The sequence below is a fragment of the Sorex araneus genome, chromosome 8, assembly GCF_027595985.1.
Source record: "Sorex araneus isolate mSorAra2 chromosome 8, mSorAra2.pri, whole genome shotgun sequence".
NCBI lineage: Eukaryota > Metazoa > Chordata > Mammalia > Eulipotyphla > Soricidae > Sorex > Sorex araneus.
In genome coordinates, this window is record NC_073309.1 from 45,443,517 (window position 1) to 45,468,079 (window position 24,563).

At 43.1% G+C, this 24,563-nt stretch overlaps 1 protein-coding gene across 1 annotated transcript; it reads right to left on the reverse strand.

The window, feature by feature from the left end:
* Positions 1-202: 202 nt before the first annotated feature.
* On the reverse strand, positions 203-22,677 carry LOC101552590 (cytochrome P450 2B11-like). The gene is made up of 9 exons (XM_004620717.2): positions 22,507-22,677; positions 16,022-16,184; positions 15,732-15,881; positions 11,426-11,586; positions 8,965-9,141; positions 8,420-8,561; positions 3,647-3,834; positions 3,331-3,472; positions 203-384 (listed from the first exon to the last, which is right to left on the reverse strand). Exons 1-9 carry the CDS (start codon positions 22,675-22,677, stop codon positions 203-205), a joined length of 1,476 nt encoding a protein of 491 aa, XP_004620774.2.
* Between the last annotated feature and the right edge of the window lie 1,886 nt (positions 22,678-24,563).

The following is a 24,563-nucleotide window of genomic DNA, read 5'->3' on the forward strand; positions in this document are numbered from 1 at the left end:
CCCCCTGAGCACCACAAGCCTGCATTATGATGAATTCCTGGTGGAGGTGGCTTCCAAGGATCGAGAAAGATACTAGCTTAAAAGATACTAGCTTACAGCAGATTTCTATAAGGAAAGAAGATTTGGAGAGATGTACCTTATCCTAGAGAAATGGTGACTCTCAATGACTCCCCCCAACTCTTTGAGCCCCTTCCCTCAACCTCTAGCGGGGCAGGAATCGGATCTTATATGGTTGAGGCAGTTTTCCCACACCACACTCCATGGGGGTGATGTCGATATCCTCAGGGGTCATGTTGGTGGTCACATTGAAGTTCTGCAGGACGGTGGTGAAGAAGAGGAATAATTCTGCACGGGCGATGCCTTCTCCAAGACAAATGCGCTTCCCTGTAGGCACAAAGAGTCACCATTTGGGGCAGGGGGCACATGCTGTGCCCTAGCCCAGATACCTGTGTCCATTGCAACAGAGTCACCTGGGGTTGACCTCTCACCTACATGTGCAGTTTCCTTGTGACCGTGCCATGCACATTTTCCTAGGAGAGCATTTGTAGTTTCCTTGACAATTCTCAATAGCACAGAGTACATGAACCCTTGTTCTGAACACTTATGCATGTCATGCATATGTGTGCCTCTTCACGTGTGTGTGCATATTTCTGGATTCACAACTTAATGTCCTTCCTTTCTCCTATGAGAGTGGACCTACCTCATAGAGGTACTGTGAGGCAAAGGAGTTATTATTGGTAACAGTTCTTTTTTTATGGCATTTTGGGTCACATCTGGGAATGCTTAGGGGTTACTCTTGGCTCTGCACTCAGGAATCACTCCTGGCGGTGCTTGGGGGACCATAGACAATGCCGGGAATCAAACTCAAGTAGACCACGTGCAAGGTGTACCCTCCCCACTGAACTATCACTCCAGTCCCTGGTAACAATTCTCAATGCCGATCTACATGAAGGACCCAGTAGGACCCTGTCATGTGTTTGTCTCTATATGTGTCTGTCTCTAGTTAGGGAGAGGCAAGTCTCTGGCACTGCACTTGTTTATATCTGAGTTGGTTCTCGATCTCAAACTCAGAGCCTCAAAGTTCTGAAAAACCCCTAACAGGAAGAAAATTGTGATGAGGGGTCAAAGAGATAGTACAGGGGTTAATTCTTTGCTTTGCATATGGCCAACCCTGACTCAATCCCTGAAACAGCTTCTGGTCCCCCCAAGCATTGCTGGGAGTGATCTCTGAGCACAGAGTCAGTATTAAGGCCCTGAAATTGCCAACTGTAGCCCAACAACAAAACAAAGCAAAACAAAAAAATAAAAAAAGGAATGTGATGGGAGTCTAGGGTTGCCACCAGCTTCTCTGAAGTAGAAAGGAGCCATCCTCAGAAAGTCTTGAACTGCAGACATGGAAAGCGATGAGGCAATAAGGGAGACCTTTCCCTTTCTCCTGGTTCTGACTGCAAGCCGATGACCTGGGGAAAGGTCTTTCAGAGACAGAAAGATAAGCTGTGTGGTGGCTGTTCAGGACCTGAGACATTGTGCAGACTCAGCTGCTGACACAGCCAGAGTGAAGAAACGATCTTAGGAAAGCTCAGGCAGCTCTTTAGACTCCAACAATGAGTTGTGCAATGTAGCTCTCTCCACATCAGCCTGTCACTTTCCTCCCAACACAACCCTGGGGCTTCTCCGCTCTCACACATTTGTCTTCACATGACTTTATACCCTTCTAGGCCATATGTACCCCATTTGCCCTGGATGACTGAAGTCACTGTACTTGAAATAGGAACTTATTCATAGGGACTCCCTTTCTTCCAAAGTATGAGAGGGCCTGAACACGGGGGTTTTCTCTGTATGGGAATAGAGACAAGTCACAATTATGATCCTCATATGTGCAAAACCCCAATATTCCGGCTTACTTCTCTGATGCACCCCGCTGCCCCCACCTTCAGGCTGTGCCCTTGCTGTTCCCTCTGCAGGTTGTGCTCTTTCCAGTGTTGAATCAGCCCGTGCATAAGGCATTTAGCTTAGAAGTCTGTGCTTCCAGGAATCTTTACCATTTGGACCCCATAAACATTACCTCAAGTGCCTATAGATCATTCACCATAATTATGACTCATACAGTAAAGATGATTGCCCATTTTAGCAGCTTATTTGTGCCAATCATATCTATACGCAGTAAGCATTCAATCCTTAATGAAATCATTATTTGATCCCTGCTCCTCTCTCTCTCTCTCTCTCTCTCTCTCTCTCTCTCTCTCTCTCTCTCTCTCTCTCTCTCTCTCACACACACACACACACACACACACACACACATACACACACTGCCTATAATATTCTGGAAAAGGACCTCTACTTCCATGTGATCTAGCTGAGACATTATCTTCAGAACACAATAAAGGGCTGGGTTCAAAGATGCATTTTATACTGAATTGTACAAGTTAAAACATATAGCCAAATATCCAAGGCCAAGAAAAACAGGGGTCGGGAGGACTGGTCAATGGTTGAAAACTTACCACAAGTATGTGTGGGGCAAAGAGTAGTTAGGTTAGAGAAGGAACCAATATGACAATAATAGTTGGAAATGATCACTCTGGGCAAGAACTGAGTATTGAAATTAGGCAATGGGATATACATAATAACCTTTCAATATCTGTATTGCAAACCACAATACCCAAAATATGAGAGAGAGAGAGAGAAGAAAAGTGAACGCCATAGAGGCAAGCAGGGTGGGGCAGTGGGGAAACTGGAGACATTGGTGGTGGGAATCACACACTGGTGAAGGGGCAGGTGTTGGAACATTATATGACTGAAACCTGATGGACAATTTTGTAACTGTGTATCTCACTATGATTAAATTTTTAAAAATCATTTAATAAAAATATATGACAATTAATAATAAAAATAAATAAAAAATATACCCATGGCTAGAGGGTACAACAGGTAGGAAGGAAGGTATTTGCCTTTCATGCTACCCAACCTGGGTATAATCCCCTTGCTCTCTGGAAGCCAGACTACCGCATATGTTTCCCTAAGTCTCACCAAGAATAACCACTGACTGCAGAGCCAGGTGTAAGCTCAGAGAACTGTTGGGTGTGGCTCCAAAACACACACATACACACACACATGCACACACACATACACACAGGTCTGTGCACAAGTCTTCTGGGTGTGGTCTTAGCTGAAGCCTCATCTAGCAGTGTAGTGTAGTGAAGGTGTGATGGGTCTGGGAAGCTAAAGGAACTGAAAGATACTTATTGCTCAATAAACAAAGAACTTCACTTGGTTATCTCAAGATGAGTAGGCACTCTGGTCTTCGGGAGCCAGAGCCTGGCTCCATCTTACCTATAGAAAAGGGCATGAATGCGTCATTCTTCTTCAATGCCCCATTGGCATCCAGAAAATGGTCAGGGTTGAAGGTTTCTGGTTTCTCGAAGTAATGTGGGTCATTGAGAGCAGAGTTCAAAATGGGATACACTTCAGTGCCCTGAGGAAAGGTCACCAGATCAAGAGACAGTGCATTGGATTAGTCCCCAACCCTATCAGATGGGTCTACCGGAAAAGAGCAGCCTAGTGATAAAAACCCACAAAAGGTTCCAGTAGGAGACTAAGAAAACCCAGGAGGCACACAGAAGACATTCATAACCCAGATTAGCCTCACCTTCGGGATGAGATACCCTCGGAAGTGTGTGTCCTTGGTGACAATGTGAGGCAAACTATTGGGAAGCAGGTCTGCAAATCTCTGAATCTCGTGGATGACAGCATCCGTGTATGGCATGTTGGCTCGGTCATTAAGGGCAGGAGCACGGTATGAGCCAATCACCTGGTCAATCTCTTTCTGGACTCTCTCTGCACACAAAAGGGGGAACTGTGAGCTGTGTTCAAAGAAGCATTTAGCAAGGAAACTACTCTCAGCCTGTTTTTTCTAGCTCATGGGCAAATGAACCAGGAAAACCTTGTAGGAAAGATTACATAACAACATTGCTCTCCCTGGACACCAGCTATGCTGGAACAGCAGGGAAAGAAGAAACAACAACCATTCTTATCTTTTGAAACCTAGTAAATGTTCTGGATTTTCTTCCTACATGTAAAAGTATACACAGACAAATAACATGCACTCAACTGTTTGCATAGAACTTCAGATTAAGACTTAGTGTAATGATGAAAATGTAGGGAAAACTCTTATTTTAGAAACAGGCCTCTGGTATGCGGGACTTTGTGACTGAAAACTATGGGTTCAACGGAACTGGGAATGGGAATATCCTGCCCATATCCCCCCTGCTTCCAACAACTCAGAAGTAGCAACGATAAGCTACCTCTTGCTGGTGCCAGATAATTTTATCATCAGTCACGATCCAGAGTCACATTGTTCTTCTCTCCCAGAAGGGAGCATAACACGACACACAACATAACCATGCCACCAGATCCAAATTGAATATATTCAAATTGAATATATTCAAATACATTTGAATATATAAGCACACAAGGCTCAACCTTTAACAACATGTTAGTGATCTCTTTTAGAAGGGCTTAATGGCCCTTGGATGACACACAACAATCTTCACACTCTTTCCTCTAAGGAAACATTTTTGGAGCATTTTCAGCAGGGAAGGTGTAATGGTGGTGAGACTGGTGTTTGAATATTAAATGTAATCAAATATTGTGAACTACTTAATAAAATAAAAAAGAAATATGTTTGAATAAGAAACACGTATAGGTATCGCATTGAATCTGCATAATGTATTGCCATTAATATTGACAATATTAATTCTTCCAATCCATGAGCAGGGGTTGTGTTTCCATTTCCTTGTGTCCTCTTTTATTTCTTTTTTTAAAAAATTACTTATTTATTTATTTATTAGTGAATCACCATGAGGGTACAGTAACAGATTTACACATTTTCATACTTGTGTTTCCCTCATACAATGTTCGAGGGACATTGTATGAGGGAAACACACAATCTTCCTCTACCAGTGTCCATTTTCCACCACCAGTGAACCCAGTATCCCTCCCACCTCCCAATCCCATCCCCCCTCCCCCGCCCCTCCCTCCCTGCCTCTTTGGCAGGACATTCCCTTTTGTTCTCTCTCTCTCCTTTTGGGTGTTGTGGTCCACAATAGGGGTATTGAGTGGCCATTGTGTTTAATCTATAGTCTGCTTTCAGTACACATCTCTCCTCCAGAGCGGGTCCTCCAACCAGAGCTTACTTGATGTTCCCTTCTCTATCTGAACTGCCTTTCCCCCCAGCATGTGAGACCAGCTTCCAAACCATGGAGCCAACCTCCTGGTACTTATTTCTACTATTCTTGGGTATTAGTTTCCTACTCTGTTATTTTATATTCCACAGATGAGCGCAATCTTTCTATGTCTGTCTCTCTCTGACTCATTTCACTTAGCATGATACTTTCCATGTTGATCCACTTATATGCAAAATTCATGACTTCATCTTTTCTAACAGCTGCATAGTATTCCATTGTATAGATGTACCAAAGTTTCTTTAACCAGTCATCTGTTCTCGGGCACTCAGGTTTTTTCCAGAGTCTGGCTATTGTAAACAGTGCTGCGATGAACATTTAAGTGCAAATGTCATTTCGACTATATTTTTTTGCTTCTCCGGGATATATTTCCAGAAGTGGTATTGCTGGGTCGAATGGGAGTTCAATTTCTAATTTTTTTGAGAAGCATCCATATTGTTTTCCAGAAGGGCTGAACAAGTAGGCATTCCCTCCAGCAGTGTAGAAGGGCCCCTTTCTCCCCACGTCCCATCCAACAGCGGCTGCTTTTGTTCTTTTGGATGTGTGCCATTCTCTGTGGTGTGAGGTGGTATCTCATAGTTGTTTTGATCTGCATCTCCCTGATGATTAGTGATGCAGGGCATTTTTTCATGTGCCTTTTGGCCATTCGTATCTCTTCTTTGGAAAAGTTTCTGTTCATTTCTTCACCCCATTTTCTGATGGGGTTGGATGTTTTCTTCTTGTAGAGTTCAACCAGTGCTTTATATACCCTTGATATCAACCCCTTATCAGAGGGGTATTGGGTGAATATCCTTTCCCATTCTGTAGATTGTCTTTGTATTCTGGTCACTGTATCTTTTGCGGTGCAGAAGCTTCTTAGTTTAATATAGTCCCATTTGTTTATCTGTTTCCATTTGATCAGTTGTGTGTCACCTTTGAAGATACCGTTAGCTTCAATATTGTGGAGGGTTTTTTCGACCTTATCTTCAATGTACCTTATGGATTGTGGTCTGATGTTGAGGTCTTTAATCCATTTTGATCTGACTTTTGTGCATGGTGTCAGGTCGAGGTCTAAGCCCATTCTTTTGCATGTGGTTGTCCAGTTGTGCCAGCACCATTTGTTAAAGAGGCTTTCCTTGCTCCACTTCACATTTCTTGCTCCCTTATCAAAGACTAGAATATCATACATTTGGGGTTGTGTGTAGGAATATTCCACCCTGTTCTGTTGGTCTGCAACCCAGTACCATGCTGTTTTAATTGTTACCACTTTGTAGTAAAGTTTAAGGTTGGGGAGTGTGATGCCTCCCATCATCTTTTTCCCAAGAATTGTTTTAGCTATCCGTGGGCGTTTGTTGTTCCATATGAATTTCAGGATAGCTTGATCCATTTCTTTGAAGAATTTCATGGGTATCTTTATAGAGATTGCATTGAATCTGTATAATGCTTTGGGGAGTATTGCCATTTTGACAATGTTAATTCTCCCTATCCATGAGCAGGGGATACGTTTCCATTTCCTCATGTCCTCTTTTATTTCATGGAGTAGCGTTTTATAGTTTTCTTTGTAGAGGTCCTTTACTTCCTTGGTTAAGCTGATTCCGAGGTACTTGATTTTCTGGGGCACGATTGTGAATGGGATTGCTTTTTTCATGTCCCTTTCCTCTGACTCATTGTTTGCATATAGGAAAGCCATGGATTTTTGGGTATTGATTTTATAGCCTGCGACTTTACTGTACAAGCCTATTGTTTCTAAGAGTTTCTTAGTAGAGGTTTTAGGCTTCTCTAGACATATTATCATATCGTCTGCGAATAGTGAGAGTTTGATTTCTTCCTTTCCTATCTGGATGTCTTTTTCTTGCCTAACAGCTATTGCAAGTACTTCCAGTACTATGTTGAATAGAAGTGGTGAGAGTGGGCATCCTTGTCTTGTGCCTGATCTTAGAGGAAAGGCCCTTAGTTTTTCCCCATTGAGGATAATGCTTGCCATGGGTTTGTGGTAGATGGCTTTGACTATCTTGAGGAAAGTTCTTCCAAACCCCATTTTGGTGAGAGTTTTCATCATGAACAGATGTTGGATCTTGTCAAATGCTTTCTCTGCATCTATTGATATGATCATATGGTTTTTATCTTTGCTTTTGTTGATATGATGGATTATGTTGATTGATTTCTGAATGTTAAGCCATCCTTGCATCCCCGGGAAGAATCCCACTTGGTCATGGTGTATGATCTTTTTGATGAGTTGTTGGATTCTATTTGCTAATATTTTGTTGAGGATCTTCGCAACGGTGTTCATCAGGGATATTGGTCTGTAATTTTCTTTGTTAGTGGTATCTTTGTTTGCTTTTGGTTTTAGGGAGATAAGTGCCTCATAGAAACTGTATGGTCCCGAAGCACTTCCAGGAGTAATTCCTGAGTGCAGAGTCAGGACTTAACCACTGGGCATCGCCAGTGTGACTCAAAAAGCAAAAATAAAACATGAAGTAAACAACAAATGAAAAGACTAAAGAATGACAACTAGGTCATCAGACAGGTGGACACATGAATGAGTCAGCCTGTGACTCAATAACATTGTTCACTCAATGAAACATTCATCAATAAATCATGAAATCCAAATAAGTGAAGCAATGTATGTGTCTTTGGATAAATCTTTGATTTATCAGAGGGTATAGAGGTGAGTTGGTGAGCAGAAGAAAAGATAAATAAATGTATGTGTGATAACCTTTCAGTATTTCAAACCGTTATGCCCACAAGAAGAAGAGAGAAAGAAAATAAAAGTGCCTGCCATAGAGGACAGCTGGGGGAGGAAAACTGGGGACATTGGTAGTGGGAAATATACAGTGGTGAAGATACAGGCATTAAACATTGTATGACTGAAACCAAATCGTAAACAACTTTGTAATTGTGTATCTCAAGGTCAATTTTTAAATTTTTTATTAAAAAATTAATAAATGGATGTATAAAGAGAGAGAGATAAATGGAAGAAAGTGAAGGAATGAGCTGTGGGAAGAACATATCAATAGACTTTCCATTATCCATCTAGCCAGAACCTTGACTCAGTTGAGAGTTTATTCAAAACCTGCATTGCTCTTGGTCTGAGAATTGCATGCTGCCTCTCATTTCAGCAGGACTCCCTAATCTTACTTATGAAGCTCCAGAAGGGGTCGGATAGCCCACCCACAGAAAGGAACCTCCATTCTGCCCACCTGTGATTTGGGGGTATTTGAGCAGGAGCAGGAATCCATAACGGAGTGTGGTGCTGGTGGACTCCGTGCCAGCGAAGAAGAGCGAGAGCACACTGATGATGAGGTTCTGATGGTGGAACTCAGAATTGGGATCGGATTTCTCCTGCATGCAGAGGAAGGGTTTGAGTCAGGGGAGTCTGGAGTCTCATTGCACCTGTGACTATCTCTGGGGACCCCCATCTGTTTCTGGTTGACTGACATCTGTCTCTTTTCTCTGTCCTCTATTCGTCCAGTTGTCTCTCAGGCTTTTTTCCATTTCTTTGGTGTGTCTGTTTCCCTCTTACAACCTTTCTTTCTGCTTCTGGGTCTCTCCACTGAGGTGGCAGTTTTGTCCCTTACTCTGTGATCTATCCATCTGTCTGCCATTCTCTGTCTCTGACTCTGTCTCTGTCTCCTCTACCCTTCTACTCTTTGCCTCCCTACTAAATATCCTCTTTCTTAACTTCCCCTCCCACATCCCCCCTTCTCATCTCCTGTCTTTTCCTCCCTCCTCCCCCAAGCCCCACTTTGTCCATGCGGATCAGGTAGGCATCAATGAAGTCTCGGGGAGCGGTGCAGTCCAGAGTCTCGCGGTGCTTCTCCACATTGCGGTTGATGAAGTCTATGATAAGTAGTGAGTTTTCATAGATCTGCCTGTGGGAGCCAGGGAAGTACTTCAAGAAGCCAGAAAAGAGCTCAAACACCTGTGGGAAAAGAGGAATTTTAGACAGTTCTGGGACTGAGTTGCAAGACACAAGGAGGGTCAGCCTTCCTGGTTCCTGAAACCTCCCTTAGCTACCCTTCTGTCTCCTTCTGTCTCTCCATCTCTCTTTGCATCTCTGTCTCTGTGTCTGAGTCCCTCTTGCATGAATACAGTCCCCTTCCCGTGTTTTACCCTTTATGTACCTTCCATTCTCATTCTGTTTTTAGGTTGGTCTCTGTTTCACCTCTCCACCTCTCTCCTTTCCATCTCTCTTATCTCTGTGTGTCTCACCTGTGATCTCTCTGTGTATCTACTGCCTTACCTTACCTGTTTATCTGTTTTGCTCAAATCCTTCCCGCCTCCCCACAACTCCTATGCTGCATCAGGATTGATAATGTGACACTCAAATGAGATGAGGCAGTGGACACTTAGCACCATTTACTTCTCTGGGCTCCCATCTCCATTGTTTCATCCAATGTCAAATTGAATACTAACTTGTTGCAAATAATTGTAAAAGTGCTGATATGTACACAGTAAGATATAAAATTCCTTAATAAAGTGCCTTCCATAGAAGTAGGCTGGGTGGAGTGGGGCAGGAGGGAAACTGGGGTCATTGGTGGGGGGAAATGGACACTAGTGGAGAGATGGGTGTTAGAACATTGTATGACTGAAACCTGATCATGAACAGCTTTGTAACTGTGTATTTCACAGTGATTCAATTAAAAACAGAGAATAAAATTCCAAACGCATTTTTTAAAAAAGAATGGGAAAAAGAGAGAGAGAAATAAATCGAATTAAATAAAATAAAATTCCTTCATAATCCCTCCTTCTAGAAAGAATTATGGCTGTTGGCTGGGCATTCTGATGAATTTGTCTCTCTACGATTTCTGGGAGAACATAAAAACCCCTTTGGGGCTGGTCACACACACTCCCCAAGGCACCTTCCCAATTTACCATCAGACTCTCTGGTGAGAGGTAATGGGAACTCTGGGGACAGCCCCAGTGATAATCTAACCTCCATTCCTTTTGAGGGACATCGGTAGTCTGCTTCATTTTTTTGTTTGTTTAAATTTAAAATACAAAATACAGCTGACCCTCAATAACAGAGTTTTGACTGTAAAGAAGCACTTGTACTTAGATTTTTCTCAGTCTCCACAGTCCTCTCCACACCCTGGATATTGGCTGATTGACACCCCAAAGAGGGAATGTGCATATGCAAGAGGTAATTATGAATTCTACTAAGATGGATTTAGGGGCCTGGGGGGTAGGGCATCCCTAACCTCTGTGTGACTCAAGGGTCAACTATGGCTTAGAGTTATTTTAAGGTTAGTCAACAAAGGGAACTTGATTACTTGATCTCTTTGTTTTAAAGGAGGGACCTACTTCTGTATAACTGTTGAGGGGTAGTAGTGGTAGATGGGGTTTTTGTTTGGTTTTGGTTTTGTTTTATTTTATTTTTAATAAAGTTGTTTATAATTATTTGTGACATTCAATATGACAACCCCAATCTCAGGTTGTTGTTTTTTTAATAGGAGGAGGAGACAGGGATGGAGATGACTCAACAGCCAAAGAACCTGCCTTCCGGTGCCACCCACAGAGGCATAGAATGATCCCTGAGACTCTGCTGTTAAGGATCCTAGCAAGCAACACTTGCATCTGACATCCAGCATACAGTCAGGTGCATGTCAGCACCACAACTATGATATGCGAGCACCAATCCATGTCCATGTTTACAAGCTCTGCACCAAGTGTGTGAGCCCCACTGAGCACCACAACCAAATGTGAGATACTCAAGGGAGGGAAGAGGGAACAAACAAAAGTGGGACAGAAAGAAGAGACCAAGTGAAGAAATGTGGTTCCCAGTTTTTGCAGATCTTGGAGAGACAGGGGCAAAGATCTGGTGGAATAATAGCAGAAGAGTAGATTCCAGAAGTGACTCAGCTATCTCTTTTCCACCGTGTCTCTCAAGAGCCCTTTATTTCTGCCCTTCTCTCTCTTCTCCTCCTTCTCCCTTCCTTCTATATATTCCAACTTCTTTTTCCTCATCATTATGTTGGTCTTGCCCAACTTTCTGATTCTCTCTTCCCACCTCATGATCACTGCTCTCCTTCTCCTGATCATGTTCTCACAATATCTCACCATCTCTCCTACCTCTGGTTTCTGCCTCCCTGCCTCTCCTGTCCATTTTCCCTGACTTCTGCTCATCCTCTGTTGAATTCCAACCCAGGCAAACAGATTACGCCTTGTCCACCTCATCCCAACCACCGCCCTCCCCCTCTCCTGACCTGGCTGGAGAAGGAGCTGATGAGAGCAAAGGTTTGGAAGAACACATCCAACAGATGCAGGAACTCTGGATCTCGGTAGGAGAAACGTTCCCCAAAGACGATGGAGCAGATGATGTTAGCGGTGATGGAGTGGAAGAAGAATGTGGGATCCTTGAGGGCTCCTGGAGAAGAAAATGAAGATTAATGGACATTCACTAAAAAAAGGCCTGGGAATCCTGGAGAGTAGCCCATCTCTCTGTGATTTCCTCGCTGAACCAGAAAACAGGACAATGACAGGGCTCATACATAAGCCCATATTGTGTGCCAGACCACTCTAATACCAGCTGCAAACTGTTCCTTACTGGTCAGTTTGACTGGTGTGCCCATTTCATAGATGGCAGACATAGTGTGGGAGATCTTCCCCTAACAAAACTGAACCCCTATCTCAGGATAGTTCCCTGTTCAAAAAGCACAGGTCTTAGAATATAAGTGGGCAACAAAAATGCAGCAGGAAAAAAAATAAAACAGTTCCGGGTCTTCTAGATGTAGAGGATAACATGAGAAAAATCATCATCATCATCATCATCATCATCATCATCATCATCATCCCGTTGATCGTCGAATTTCTTGAGTGGTCTCAGTAATGTCTCCATTCGTCCTAGCCCTGAGATTTTAGAAGCTTCTCTATACACGTCCTTCCCAACAATGCCACATTAGAGTCTCTTTCAGGCATAAGGAAAATAGAATAGGAAATTGTCATGACCTCACTCTATAATTCAAAGGTGCCTGCTGTTGACTCTTTAAAATCTCTGCCTCTGCTCTTTCATGTACCCATTGAGGTTTTTTTTGTACCACTGAATTTTGATGTGCACACTAATTGTCCTTAATGTCTCTGTTATTGTTCAATTAGCATTTTTTTGACGTTTTTTGGTCACACCCGGTCACATTCAGGGGTAACTCCTAGCTCTGCACTCGGGAATTGCTCCTGGCTGTGCTCAGAGGACCATATGAACTGTCAAGGATCAAACCAGGGCTGTCCACATGCAAAAAAAATTGCCCTACCAGCTGTACTATCATTCCAGCCCCATAGTTTAAGTTAAACAATAAGTCCCTTGTTGGGGACCTGGATGGGGATCAATATTGTCTTAAGTAAATGACCATCCCATGAGCTCTAAGATAAGAGGGCTGCCTGAGAGAGACTAATGTCTAGACAATCTGTGTTTATTTGTTCCTCTTATGTGTTTGTCTCTGGAACCCATCCATGCAGGTCAGAGGTCAAAAGTGCCAATCCAGCTGGATTGTACACAGAGCTCTCTGCATCCTCTTTTCAAAAAGACTTTGAGCACAGCGGTACATAGCTGTGCATCACTGGAACCAGATGCAGACTCAGGCAGCCTCAGCCCAACAGATGTGTATTAGGGCCCTTCCAGGGCACTGTCCCTGAGCTGAGGGATACAGAGTGAGTGTTCAATCTGCCAAAATCATGTGCAAGTTTACAAGACTGCTCTCCCTGATCTGAACCCCACACATCCTTCCTCTATCTTCATTTCTGAACTCTTGAGTCATCAGAAAATGGTTCTGCTCTTGCTGGCTGATGTCTCCACACCCCACCTCAGATGCCAGGATGGGGCACTGTGAGCCAGGAGCCACAGGTGGGTACAGCCTAACTCCTGGTGTCCCCTGTCTCCACTCTGTGTCCCCTGCAGAGCCTCCCTGCCCCTGTCTGCCAGTGTCTTTATTTTCTCTACCCTTTCTCTCTGCCTCTCCCAGCTCTCTGCTCTCACTTTTTCGCGTTTGCTTTGAGGCTATACCAGATGGCGCTCAGGGCTTACTCCTGGCTCTTCACTCAGGAATCATTCCTGGTGGTGCTCAGGAGACCATATAGGGTGCCGGGGATCAAACCCAGTTTGGCCACATACAAAGCAAGTGCCCTCCCTGCTGCATGGTGCTTTGGTCCCTCGGCAGGCCTCATTGACATATGTCTTCAGGTCTATTTTTCCTTCTTTGTCTCTCAGCCATGCTGCTTCTCTCTCTCCCATCCCCCTCCCTGTCTCTACCCCCTGTGTCTCTTCCTCCCACATTCCCGTAGTCTCCAATTTCCTAACAAAGAGCCCTGTCACCTCTGTAGTCCACCCACACCCATTTAGGAAGAATCCAAAAGCAACCAGAAGTGCTGTCTGGATGGTGTCTCCTATTGCCCTCTCTTCTCATTGCTCTCCACCCTGGAAAGGAAAACGTGTGGCATATTCTGCGGGTTTCCCCCTCTCTCACTTTCTTTCACAGAAATCCTATTGCTGCCTCCCCTAAATGCACTCAGTCATGAGCAAAATAAAGAGTGTGCTAACATCTGGGCTTCTGTTTTGCCACTACTCTTTTTTTTATTAATTTATTTATTTTTAATTAGTGAATCACCGTGAGGGTACAGTTACAGATTTATACATTTTTGTGCTCATGTTTCCCTCATACAAAGTTCAAGAACCCATCCCTTCCCCAGTGCCCATTCTCCATCACCAGTAAACCCAGCATCCCTCCCACCTCCCCAGTCCCATCTTCCCCCACCCCACCCTGCCACTGTGGCAGGGTATTCCCTTTTGTTCTCTCTCTCTAATTAGGTGTTGTGGTCCGAAATAAAGGTGTTGAGTGGCCATTGTATTCGGTCTCTAGTCTACATTCAGCACCCTTCCCCAACATGGCCTCTGACCACTTTTTACTTGGTGTTCCCTTCTCTGAGTTGCCCTCTCCCCAGAATGTGAGGCCAGCTTCCAAGCCATGGAATCAAGTTCCTGGAACTTATTTCTACCATTCTTGGGTGTTAGCCTCCTATATTCTATATTCCACAGATGAGTGCAATCTTTCTATGTCTGTCTCTCTCTTTCTGACTCATTTCACTTAGCATGATACTTTCCATGCTGATCCACTTATATGCAAAATTCATGACCTCATTTTTCCTAACAGCTGCATAGTATTCCATTGTATAGATGTACCAAAGGTTCTTCAACCAGTCATCTGTTCTAGGGCACTCGGGTTTTTTCCAGGTTCTGGCTATTGTAAATAGTGCTGCGATGAACATATAAGTGCAGATGTCATTTCTACTATACTTTTTTGCTTCTCTGGGATATATTCCCAGAAGTGGTATTGCTGGGTCAAATGGGAGCTCAACTTCTAATTTCTTGAGAATCATTCATATTGTTTTCCAAAAGGGCCAAACCAGTCGGCATTCCCACCAGCAGTGTAGAAGGGTCCCTTTCTCCCCACATCCTCTCCAGCAGTGGTTGCTTTTGTTCTTTTGGATGTGTGCTAGTCTCTGTGGTGTGAGGTGGCATCTCATGGTTGTTTTGATCTGCATCTCCCCGGGAAATTGAAAAAACAGGAACTCTCCCAAATAGTTTCTATGGAGCACATATCTCCCTAATATCAAAAGCAAACAAAGAAACCACTAAGAAAGAAAATTATAGACCAATATCCCTGATGAACACCGATGCGAAGATCCTCAACAAAATATTAGCAAATAGAATCCAACAACTCATCAAAAAGATCATACACCATGACCAAGTGGGATTCATCCCGGGGATGCAAGGATGGTTTAACATTCGGAAATCAATCAACATAATTCATCATATCAACGAAAGTAAGGATAAAAACCATATGATCATTTCAATAGATGCAGAGAAAGCATTTGACAAGATCCAATATCCGTTCATGATGAAAACCCTCACCAAAATGGGGTTTGGAGGAACTTTCCTCAAGATAGTCGAAGCCATCTATAACAAGCCTACGGCAAGCATTATCCTCAATGGGGAAAAACTAAGGGCCTTTCCTCTAAGATCAGGCACAAGACAAGGATGCCCACTCTCACCACTTCTCTTCAACATAGTTCTGGAAGTACTTGCAATAGCTATTAGACAAGAAAAAGAGATTAAGGGCATCCAGATAGGAAAGGAAGAAATCAAACTCTCCCTATTTGCAGACGATATAATACTATATCTAGAGAAGTCTAAAGCCTCTACTAAGAAACTCTTAGAGACAATAGACTTATGCAGTAAAGTTGCAGGCTACAAAATCAATACCCAAAAATCCTTGGCACTACTCTTACAGGAATCTCTTCTGACTTGCTGCAACTCCTCCAAAGCCTGACCTGTTCCCCACATCTCTGTCTGATGGTCTCTCAAGCTCTGTCTTTCTCTCTTTGCCTCTCTTCTCTGATTACTTTGCCTCTCTTCTCTGATTACCTATTTCAATTTTCATTCACTGTGTGTGCATGTGTGTATGGGTGTCTATCTGTCTCAGTTTCACTATCTCTCTGCCCTCCTCTTCCCCTGGGGCTCACCCTTGGTGTTCCGCAGCTCCTCCACCAGACACTGAGCCTCCTCCTGGATCCGTTCCTCCACGCTCCGCTTTCCCATCCCAAAGTTCCTCATGGTGGCCAGAGAGAATCGCCGAAGGACCTTCCAACGTTCACCATTAGCAAAGATTACACCTGGGAGTATAGAGACAGGGTATGATGCAGAAGAAGTTGGAAGTGGAGTTCCTGTGCACCCTTTTGTCTCCCATCTTAGACTCACCCTCAGCAATCTCCTCCATCCATCAAATTCCTCTTAGTGCTTTCCAGGCCCTTACCATATCCCTGGGATATTGACTCAATCACAGCGATTCTCCCCCGGCCAGAGAAGGCATCAGCATGGTCCACCAGAGCCTCCCGGATGGCTTCTGTCCCACAGAGCATGACCACGGGCCTTGGTCCCAGGTACACAGTGAAGACATCCCCATACTGGTCTCGAATCTGCCAAAAATACCCACAACATAATTATTGTTAGTTTCCACCTCTCTGGTTATCCTTGTTTTTTTAATCATTAAAACACATAAACTTATACTTAGCTCCTGCTCCCCCAAAAAATAATGCTTTCACCCAGGCCTGGACTCAGTAACCAGAGACCTCGGCAGCACAGATGGGTTTTTTTTTCACAGATGTTTTTAATACCATCCTTGTCCAGACCTTTGACTGACCACATTTTTCTAAATTGTCAATTAAAGGGTCTGCCTCTTAGGACCCAGCCCCAACCTTTCATCTGCGTCTTGCCATTTTCCTGGAAACTGTGCTGATCCCTCTTAGTAGGCAGGATGTAGGACCCTCTCTGGGTGATTATGAAATAGGAAAAAAATCACAATGTCAGTTCAGTCACTAGGGAAATTGTTCAACGTTGCCTTTAGGAATGAATTAGCTTATCCGTGTTTCAGACAGTGACTGAACGCAGATATTCGGTTCCCATAAAGCTGAACCATGCAGTCTAGGTGGGTGCAGTAGGCCCTCAAGGGAAATTTCTTTGATTTCACACAATAGAAACATACAATCATATCAACTAAAGCAGAATACAAGGTACTCAGTGACTTGGCAACTTCACTGCCAGGCACATGTCTGACAAAAATATGCATGTGTGTGTTCACTCAGAAATGAAGAGGCCAGTTCACAGAGGGTCTACTGGTGAAATGACCAGCAGCATAAATATGGAATCAATAGTGATACATTCATGTTTTTAAATACTATGCAGCATTGAAGAAGATGAAATGTGACTTCCCCCAATATCTAGATGAAACATAGTTATTTCCATAGAAAAGAACCAGACACAATTCTACTTATGGGAAGCTCAAGTACACAACATAAACTTCAGTGGGAATGTGTTGCTGGCTCCAGACATGGACTCTCCCAAGGGGTCCCAGGATACAGGGTCTGAGCCTGGGCGGGGTGGGGTGTAGCCTTGCAGTGGTCTATTTGTGGGATGGCCACTGTCTCAGATGGGTGAGGCAAAGGCTGTGGATGCTCTGGTGTGCAGGTAGGGACACAGAGCCTTTGGGGCACGAGTTAGTGGGCTTCCCCAACCTAGGCAGGGGGGCCTGGGGATAACATGCTTACCCTGTCCACACGGAATCAGGAATTAAGGTGAAGATGAGAGTGATGAAGGGAGGCACCCACGCACAGACACACAAACACATATGTGCATGGATGGCCATGGGATCATTAAAAAAAAAAAGATGTATAACTATTATCTAAATGTGCTACCTGAGAAAATCCATTGAGCTACAGCTACACTCAGGAATGTGTGTTTTCCAACCCAACCATCTCCATGCTCAAGGCCACTCCCGACGTGCTCAGGGAGCCTCACATATGAGTAAACATATTCCTGGAAAGCGGCCACATGACACATCATAAAACACTCCCTACCTATTATCTATAAGTACCACACCACATTTGATGGGGTTCAGATAGTAGGCAATAAATCATAGAGGGAAATATATATACACACATATATACATATTTTCAGGTATATATACCAAAGCTCACATCACCCAAATTTTAACAACATGTTAGTGATATCCTATAGAATATCTTAATGGCTCCTGCAAAATAAAACAATCTTCACACTGTTTCCTACATGAACGTTTTTTTGTAAGCATGTTCAGCAGCTCTTCATAACAAACAATACGAAATATATTGTTTTGGTTGTGTTTTGGGATAGGGATTGGGGTTTGGGATGGAAACATCTCGAATTGGTGGTGGGAAGGTATAATGGTGGGATTGATGTTTTTTTGTTTTGTTTTGTTTTGTTTTGTTTTGTTTTGTTTTTTGGGTTCTTTTTGGCGGGACGTCACACCTGGCAATGCACAGGGGTTACTCCTGGCTATGCTCAGGAATCACCCCTGGCAGTGCTCAGAGGACCATATGTAATGCTGGGAATCGAACCCGGGTCAGCCGTGTGCAAGGCAAATGCTCTACTTGCTATAGTATTGCTCTAGCCCCGGGGTTGGTGTTTGAATATTGAATATAATCAAACATTGTGAACTAACTTTTATAAAATCAAAAAAAAAATTTAAGTAATGTGAAGTTCATGCCCAATTTAATCAGCTTAATCAATGGCTGAATAAATAGCAGTGCTCCTACGTCATAAAAAAAAAGAAGGGGCTGAAGCGATAGCACAGTGGGTAAGATGTTTGCCTTGCATGCGGCTGACCCGGGTTTAATTCCCAGAATCCCATATGGTCCCCAAAGCACCACCAGGAGAGTAATCTCTGAGCACAGAGCCAGGAGTATCCCCTGTGCATTGCTGGGTGTGACCCCCCCAAAAAAAAGAAATGTGTTTTTTCAGTGCAGAACCGGAGTAACCCCTGAGCACTGCTAGGTGTGGCCCAAAAACAGAAAGAAAGAAAGAAAGAAAGAAAGAAAGAAAGAAAGAAAGAAAGAAAGAAAGAAAGAAAGAAAGAAAGAAAGAAGAAAGAAAGAAAGAAAGAAGAAAGAAAGAAAGGAAGGAAGGAAGGAAGGAAGGAAGGAAGGAAGGAAGGAAGGAAGGAAGGAGGAAGGAAGGAAGGAAGGAAGGAAGGAAGGAAGGAAGGAGGAAGGAAGGAAGGAAGGAAGGAAGGAAGGAAGGAAGGAAGAAAGAAAGAAAGAAAGAAAGAAAGAAAGAAAGAAAGAAAGAAAGAAAGAAAGAAAGAAAGAAAGAAAGAAAGAAAGAAAGAAAGAAAGAAAGAAAGAAAGAAAGAAAGAAAGAAAGAAAGAAAGGAGAAATGAAGGAAGGGAAAGAAATGAAATTAGGCTATCCCTAAACTTATTATATATAATGAGGTTTAATATACTTTTGATTTTATTTATTTTTGTTAAAACATTATTATTTAATGTAGTCGAAGGCCATGTGGGAGAAGGGAGTTGCGGGCTGAATGAGGGCTAGAGACTGAGCACAGTGGCCACTCAACACCTTTATTGCAAAACCACAATAGCTAATTAGAGGGAGAGAACAGAAGGAATGCCCTGCCACAGTGACAGGGTGGGGTGGGGGGAGATGGGATTGGGGAGGATGGGAGGGATGCTGGGTTTACTGGTGGTGGAATATGGGCACTGGTGAAGGGATGGGTTCCCGAACTTTGTATGGGGGAAGCATAAGCACAGATGTGTATAAATCCGTAACTGTACCCTCATGGTGATTCATTAATTAAAAATAAATAAATTTATTTAAAAAATAAAATAAAAATAAATAAAAAAATAAAAAAACATTATTATTTACTAAATTATTCATAATTGAGTTTTAGGCATACAGTATTTCAGCAACCACCCAACCACCAGTGTAAAGTTCCACAGTGTAAACTTCCCCTCCACCAGTGTTCCCAGATTCCCTCCCATATCCTCCCTTCCAGCCTGCCCTCTTGGCAGATTCCTATCTAAGGACTGATGTTTGAGTTTGGGTCTCTAAATTTCAGTGTTGTTGACTTTGTGGTTTGGATATTTGTCTCTACCATTCCTTAATACCACCACCTTTGTACCTGAATCCTCTGACCTGACCCCCATTGCTTCTCATCTGTGTCTTCTCTTCCCCTTCACAATATAAAAATCATATATGCTAATTAGTGGCAAATGTAACCATATTCAATATGTGATGTGTGATAAACTGTTTAACTTTCTAGAAAGATAAATGAACAATATAAATTAATTTGAAAATTAATTTGGGGATGAATTCATTGGTGGTTGATAAATTAATCAATTACATGTAAAAAAGTTGTCCACAAAACATGGCAATTTTAATTAGGAATAAAATTGATGGGAGGGAGAGCAATAGTTAGTACAGCAGGTAGGGCATTTTCCTTGCATGTGGCCGACCCAAGTTCAATCCCTAGCACTCCATATGGTCCCCTGAGCACCACCAGGATTCCTGAGTGCAGAGCCAGGAGTATCTTGAGCATCACCAGGTGTAATCCCAAAAGAGAAGAAAGAAAGAAGAAAGAAAGAAAGAAAGAAAGAAAGAAAGAAAGAAAGAAAGAAAGAAAGAAAGAAAGAAAGAAAGAAAGAAAGAAAGAAAAGAAAGAAAAGAAAGAAAGAAAGAAAGAAAGAAAGAAAGAAAGAAAGAAAGAAAGAAGGAAAGAAAGAAAGAAGGAAAGAAAGAAGGAAAGAAGGAAAGAAAGAAAGAAAGAAAGAAAGAAAGAAAGAAAGAAAGAAAGAAAGAAGAAAGAAAGAAAGAAAGAAAGAAAGAAAGAAAGAAAGAAAGAAAGAAAGAAAGAAAGAAAGAAAGAAAGGAGAGAGAAAGAAAGGAGAGAGAAAGAAAGAAAGAAAGAAAGAATGAAAGAAAAGAGAGAGATAAAGAGAAATAGAGAGAGAAAGAAAGAGAGAGAGAGAAAGAAAGAGAGAGAGAAAGAAAGAAAGAAGGAAGGAAGGAAGGAAGAAAGAAAGAAAGAAAGAAAGAAAGAAAGAAAGAAAGAAAGAAAGAAAGAAGAAAGAAAGAAAGAAGAAAGAAAGAAAGAAAGAAAGAAAGAGAAAATAAATGGCAAGAGTATCAGGGAAATCCCACAACATTGGAAATCAACTAGAATATAGTTGAAAAAAATACTTCAATTTTTATCCAATGTTATAATTTAAAATGATCTCAAACTGATCAACAGACTTATTATGTTAAAATTATCAAATGATAAAACTCCTAAAATAAAATCTAAGAGAACCTTGTAACTTTGAGTTAAGAAAATATTTTTATATGTGATTCAAAAAATAAAACACAATTCATTTTTTAAAAACTAGGTGTATCACTGTCACTCCAATTAAATGACTCATACCACTTTATTTTTCTGTTGTGTTGTTTGGGGGCCACACCTGGTGATGCCCATGGGGTTACTCTTGGCTCTATGCTCAGTAATTACTCCTGGTCGTACTACGGGAACCATATGGGATTCTAGGAATCAAATCCAGATCAGCTACATACAAGGCAAACTCCCTACCCGCTAGACTACCACTATTCCAAAGCAACACCTCACTTTATTTCACTGTAGTCCATGAGTACATTACATTTACTTTTTGATTTATTTTGCATGTCTTGTCCAGCACTCTATCATCAATGCCTAGAATATTTTCTAGGGCACAGAAGGGACCGTGGAAATGATTACTGAATGAACAAATACATGACCACTGGGTCAAAGCAACTAATTTCCATTGGTCAAGCACTCCCACACACTAGGCTGTTGGTCACGTCCCAAATCCTCACAGCAATTGAGACACTCAATTATCAAAAGCCTTATCAAAACCACCTCATTGTCTCAAGGAAACTGTCTCATTGAGTAACAGTAAGCACAGAACACAAACCTGTATCTGACTCCAAAAACTAATCTCGGGGCTGGAGCGATAGCACAGCGGGTAGGGCATTTGCCTTGCACGTGGCCGACCCGGGTTCAATCCCCAGCATCCCATATGGTCCCCTGAGCACCGCCAGGAGTAACTCCTGAGTGCAAAGCCAGGAGTGACCCCTGTGCATCGCCAGGTGAGACCCAAAAAGCAAAAAAAAAAAAAAAAACTAATCTCTTGAACTGGTGTGATAGTACATCATAGGTAGGGAATTTGCCTGGCATGGGGCCAATCCAGTTTCTATCCCTATCAACTCCCATATGGTTCCCCAGAACTGCCAGGAGCAATTCTTAAGTACAGAACCCGGAGTAACCCCTCAACATCACTGAGTGTGACCCTAAAAAGACATTTTTAAAAAACCACTAATCTCATGTCTCCATTCTATCCATCTATCTCTATCTCTGTCTCTTCTCTCTCTCTCTCTCTCTCTCATTTCTTCCCTATGTCTTCCCTCTCTTTGTGCATCTCCACAAAGAGGCAATAACTACGGAGGATTTCAACATGTCAAGCTACTGAACCACAATATCACCTTCTCCATTCACACATTGATTCCCAGCGATGATGACTGAGTGGGAGGAGACCATCCTCTAGTGCTCCCTGCTCTCAGTCCTCCTGGCACTGGAATAGGCCACATTGCTCTCTTTTGCTTCCAGTGACAAATAGATGCCCAAACAAATGATGACAACACAATGTAATTCTCCACGCATGCATCACTCCCAAAGATCACTCCTCTGGCCCACCAGCCCCCTCCAAGGACATTGCCCATGTGTGTCCAACAGAGCAGAGCTGCCTCTGGGCCTCTGCTCTGCCCACACTACACCAGATTCATCTCCATAACCCTTAGTCACCCACCACTGCACACCCTCCCCTGAGCCTGGAGGGAAGTCTGAGTCCCTCCCATGAATGATCCCCAAGGACTGAGAAGGGGAGCCACCCCCACACCCTGTCTGTGTCTCACCTTCAGGAAGGATTGGAGGAGGCCTTTTCTGTCCATCTGCAGGAGGTTCCCCAAGAAGGGCAGGGGCCGGGGACCTGGAGGGAGACGTCCATGAGACTTTGTCCGGTCCCTGGCCATGAGGAACAACAGTCCTGTGAGGACCGCCAGGAGGAGGATTACACTAAGCATCATGGACCCAGATCAACCTGCCTTCCTCTCCACTGCTTGCTGGAGATGGGCCTTTTATCCATAGCCACCACCATGCCAAGTAGGTAACTTCATCCAATCCTCGCCTCTCTCTGACCATTGCTCAATAGCAAGAACTTAGACAAGAGTTACTAAGTGACCCATGCTTCCTGCACAGGCAGCCAATGACCTGCTCACTCTGTGCCTTGTTCTCTACCCCTAGAGGTAGGAAAATGCCAAAATCCACAACAGTGTGTGTATGCATGTATGTGTGTGTGTGAGAGAGAGAGAGAGTGAGAGAGAGAGAGAGAGGTGCTGCCCCATCTTTGTGAGTGTGCATGGTTGAGCACATCTTATGGTTCCAATCATATATGTGCATTCATATGTACAAGTGTTTATTCCTGCACCCTGGAACATAAGTCTGTGCTCACATGATTTTGGTATCTGAAGCAGTTTTTAACACACACTGGAATTTGCTGGAGTGATTCTGTCTGGTTTTGCGTGGGTGTAGTATTCGATGACTCTGTATAGTCTCATCTATGGAGGTGGAGGTGAGTTTTATCCTTTGGGGGCATAGGTATAACCAATCTTTATCAGCACTATTGGCTAAAAATACTCTTTTGTCACTGAAATTACTTTTCATCTGCATGAAAATTCAGATGCCTTTATTCACAACTCAACTTTGGATTCTCGTCTTTATTTTGTGAATCTTCACCCCAACACCGAACTGTCATGGTTAATGAAGATTTACATTTATTTGTACCTTTTGGTTCTTGTCCTCAAACACTGGCAATCTATTTTGAACTTGTGCACTTGAAGCGTTTCTACACTTTGATTTGAATATTAGAAACAGGCCATCAATGCCCACTACATTGAGCGCTATAGGGATTACACTGAACTGATATGAAATCGACATCTGAACTATAGAAGAACCACATTCTTCTCCACAGTGGTGACAGAAAATCTCTTCATCTACATGGGCATCTAAGGTGGTGAGGGGCTGGAGCAATAGCACAGCGGGTAGGGTGTTTGCCTTGCATGCGGCCAGCCCGGGTTCGATTCCCAGCATCCCATATGGTCCCCTGAGCACCGCCAAGAGTAATTCCTGAGTGCATGAGTCAGGGATAACACCTGTACACCGCCGGGTGTGACCCAGAAAATAAAAAGAAAAAAAATAAGGTGGTGAGCAGAACAATGCCCCCACCAAAGGGTGTGCACATTTGAATCCCCCGAGTCTTTGGATATTTCAGGCCACAAGACAAAACAGGAATAAGTTTTAGACAGAATTTTGATTACTAAACTGTAAGAGAGGAATAGTATCTTGACTATCCAGGTGATGCAATGTAATAGTCAATGTCCTTCAAAGTAAATTTAGAGAGGAGGCAGAGGAAATGGATTAAATGAGGGTGGGGGGAAGCAAGGGGGCAGGATAGTGATGTGAGAAGATACCAGAGAGATTCAATATTGTTGGCTTAAAAGCAGAGAGTGGGGTAATAAGTCAAGGAAGGTCAAAATCTATAGAAGCAAAAATACAAGTAAATAGATTTTCCCCTAGAACCTCCACAAATGATCTCCATCCAGTTGACCCCTTCATGCTAATTCAATGAGATACCTGTTGAACTTCTGACTTACAACAAATCAGATGCCTAAGGCAGGATCTAAGACAGAGCACCTACCTTGCGAGCCTAAGGCCATGGGTTCAATCCCTACCTTCGTCTCACATGCAAGTATGAATCAGACCCACTGAGATTTGGATACCTGAAGACGCACCACCCTATAACTAAATGTTTGAACCCCAGTGAGGCCCAGCGGGCTGCATTGTGATAGAGGTGAGGGTGAGGGAAGGATTTCCCTCTGGAGGCGGCCCCCAAGGAGAAAGAAAACTATCGATT

Excerpts from the sequence above, each read along its gene's own strand:
- LOC101552590 (XM_004620717.2), bottom strand. The coding sequence starts at position 22,677 with ATGATGCTTAGTGTAATCCTCCTCCTGGCGGTCCTCACAGGACTGTTG. Across the intron at positions 3,835-8,419 it reads CAAATACCCCCAAATCACAG|AGAGAGTCCAGAAAGAGATT; the intron begins GTGGGCAGAATG and ends TTTTGTGTGCAG. Across the intron at positions 3,473-3,646 it reads GAGGGTATCTCATCCCGAAG|GGCACTGAAGTGTATCCCAT; the intron begins GTGAGGCTAATC and ends ACCTTTCCTCAG.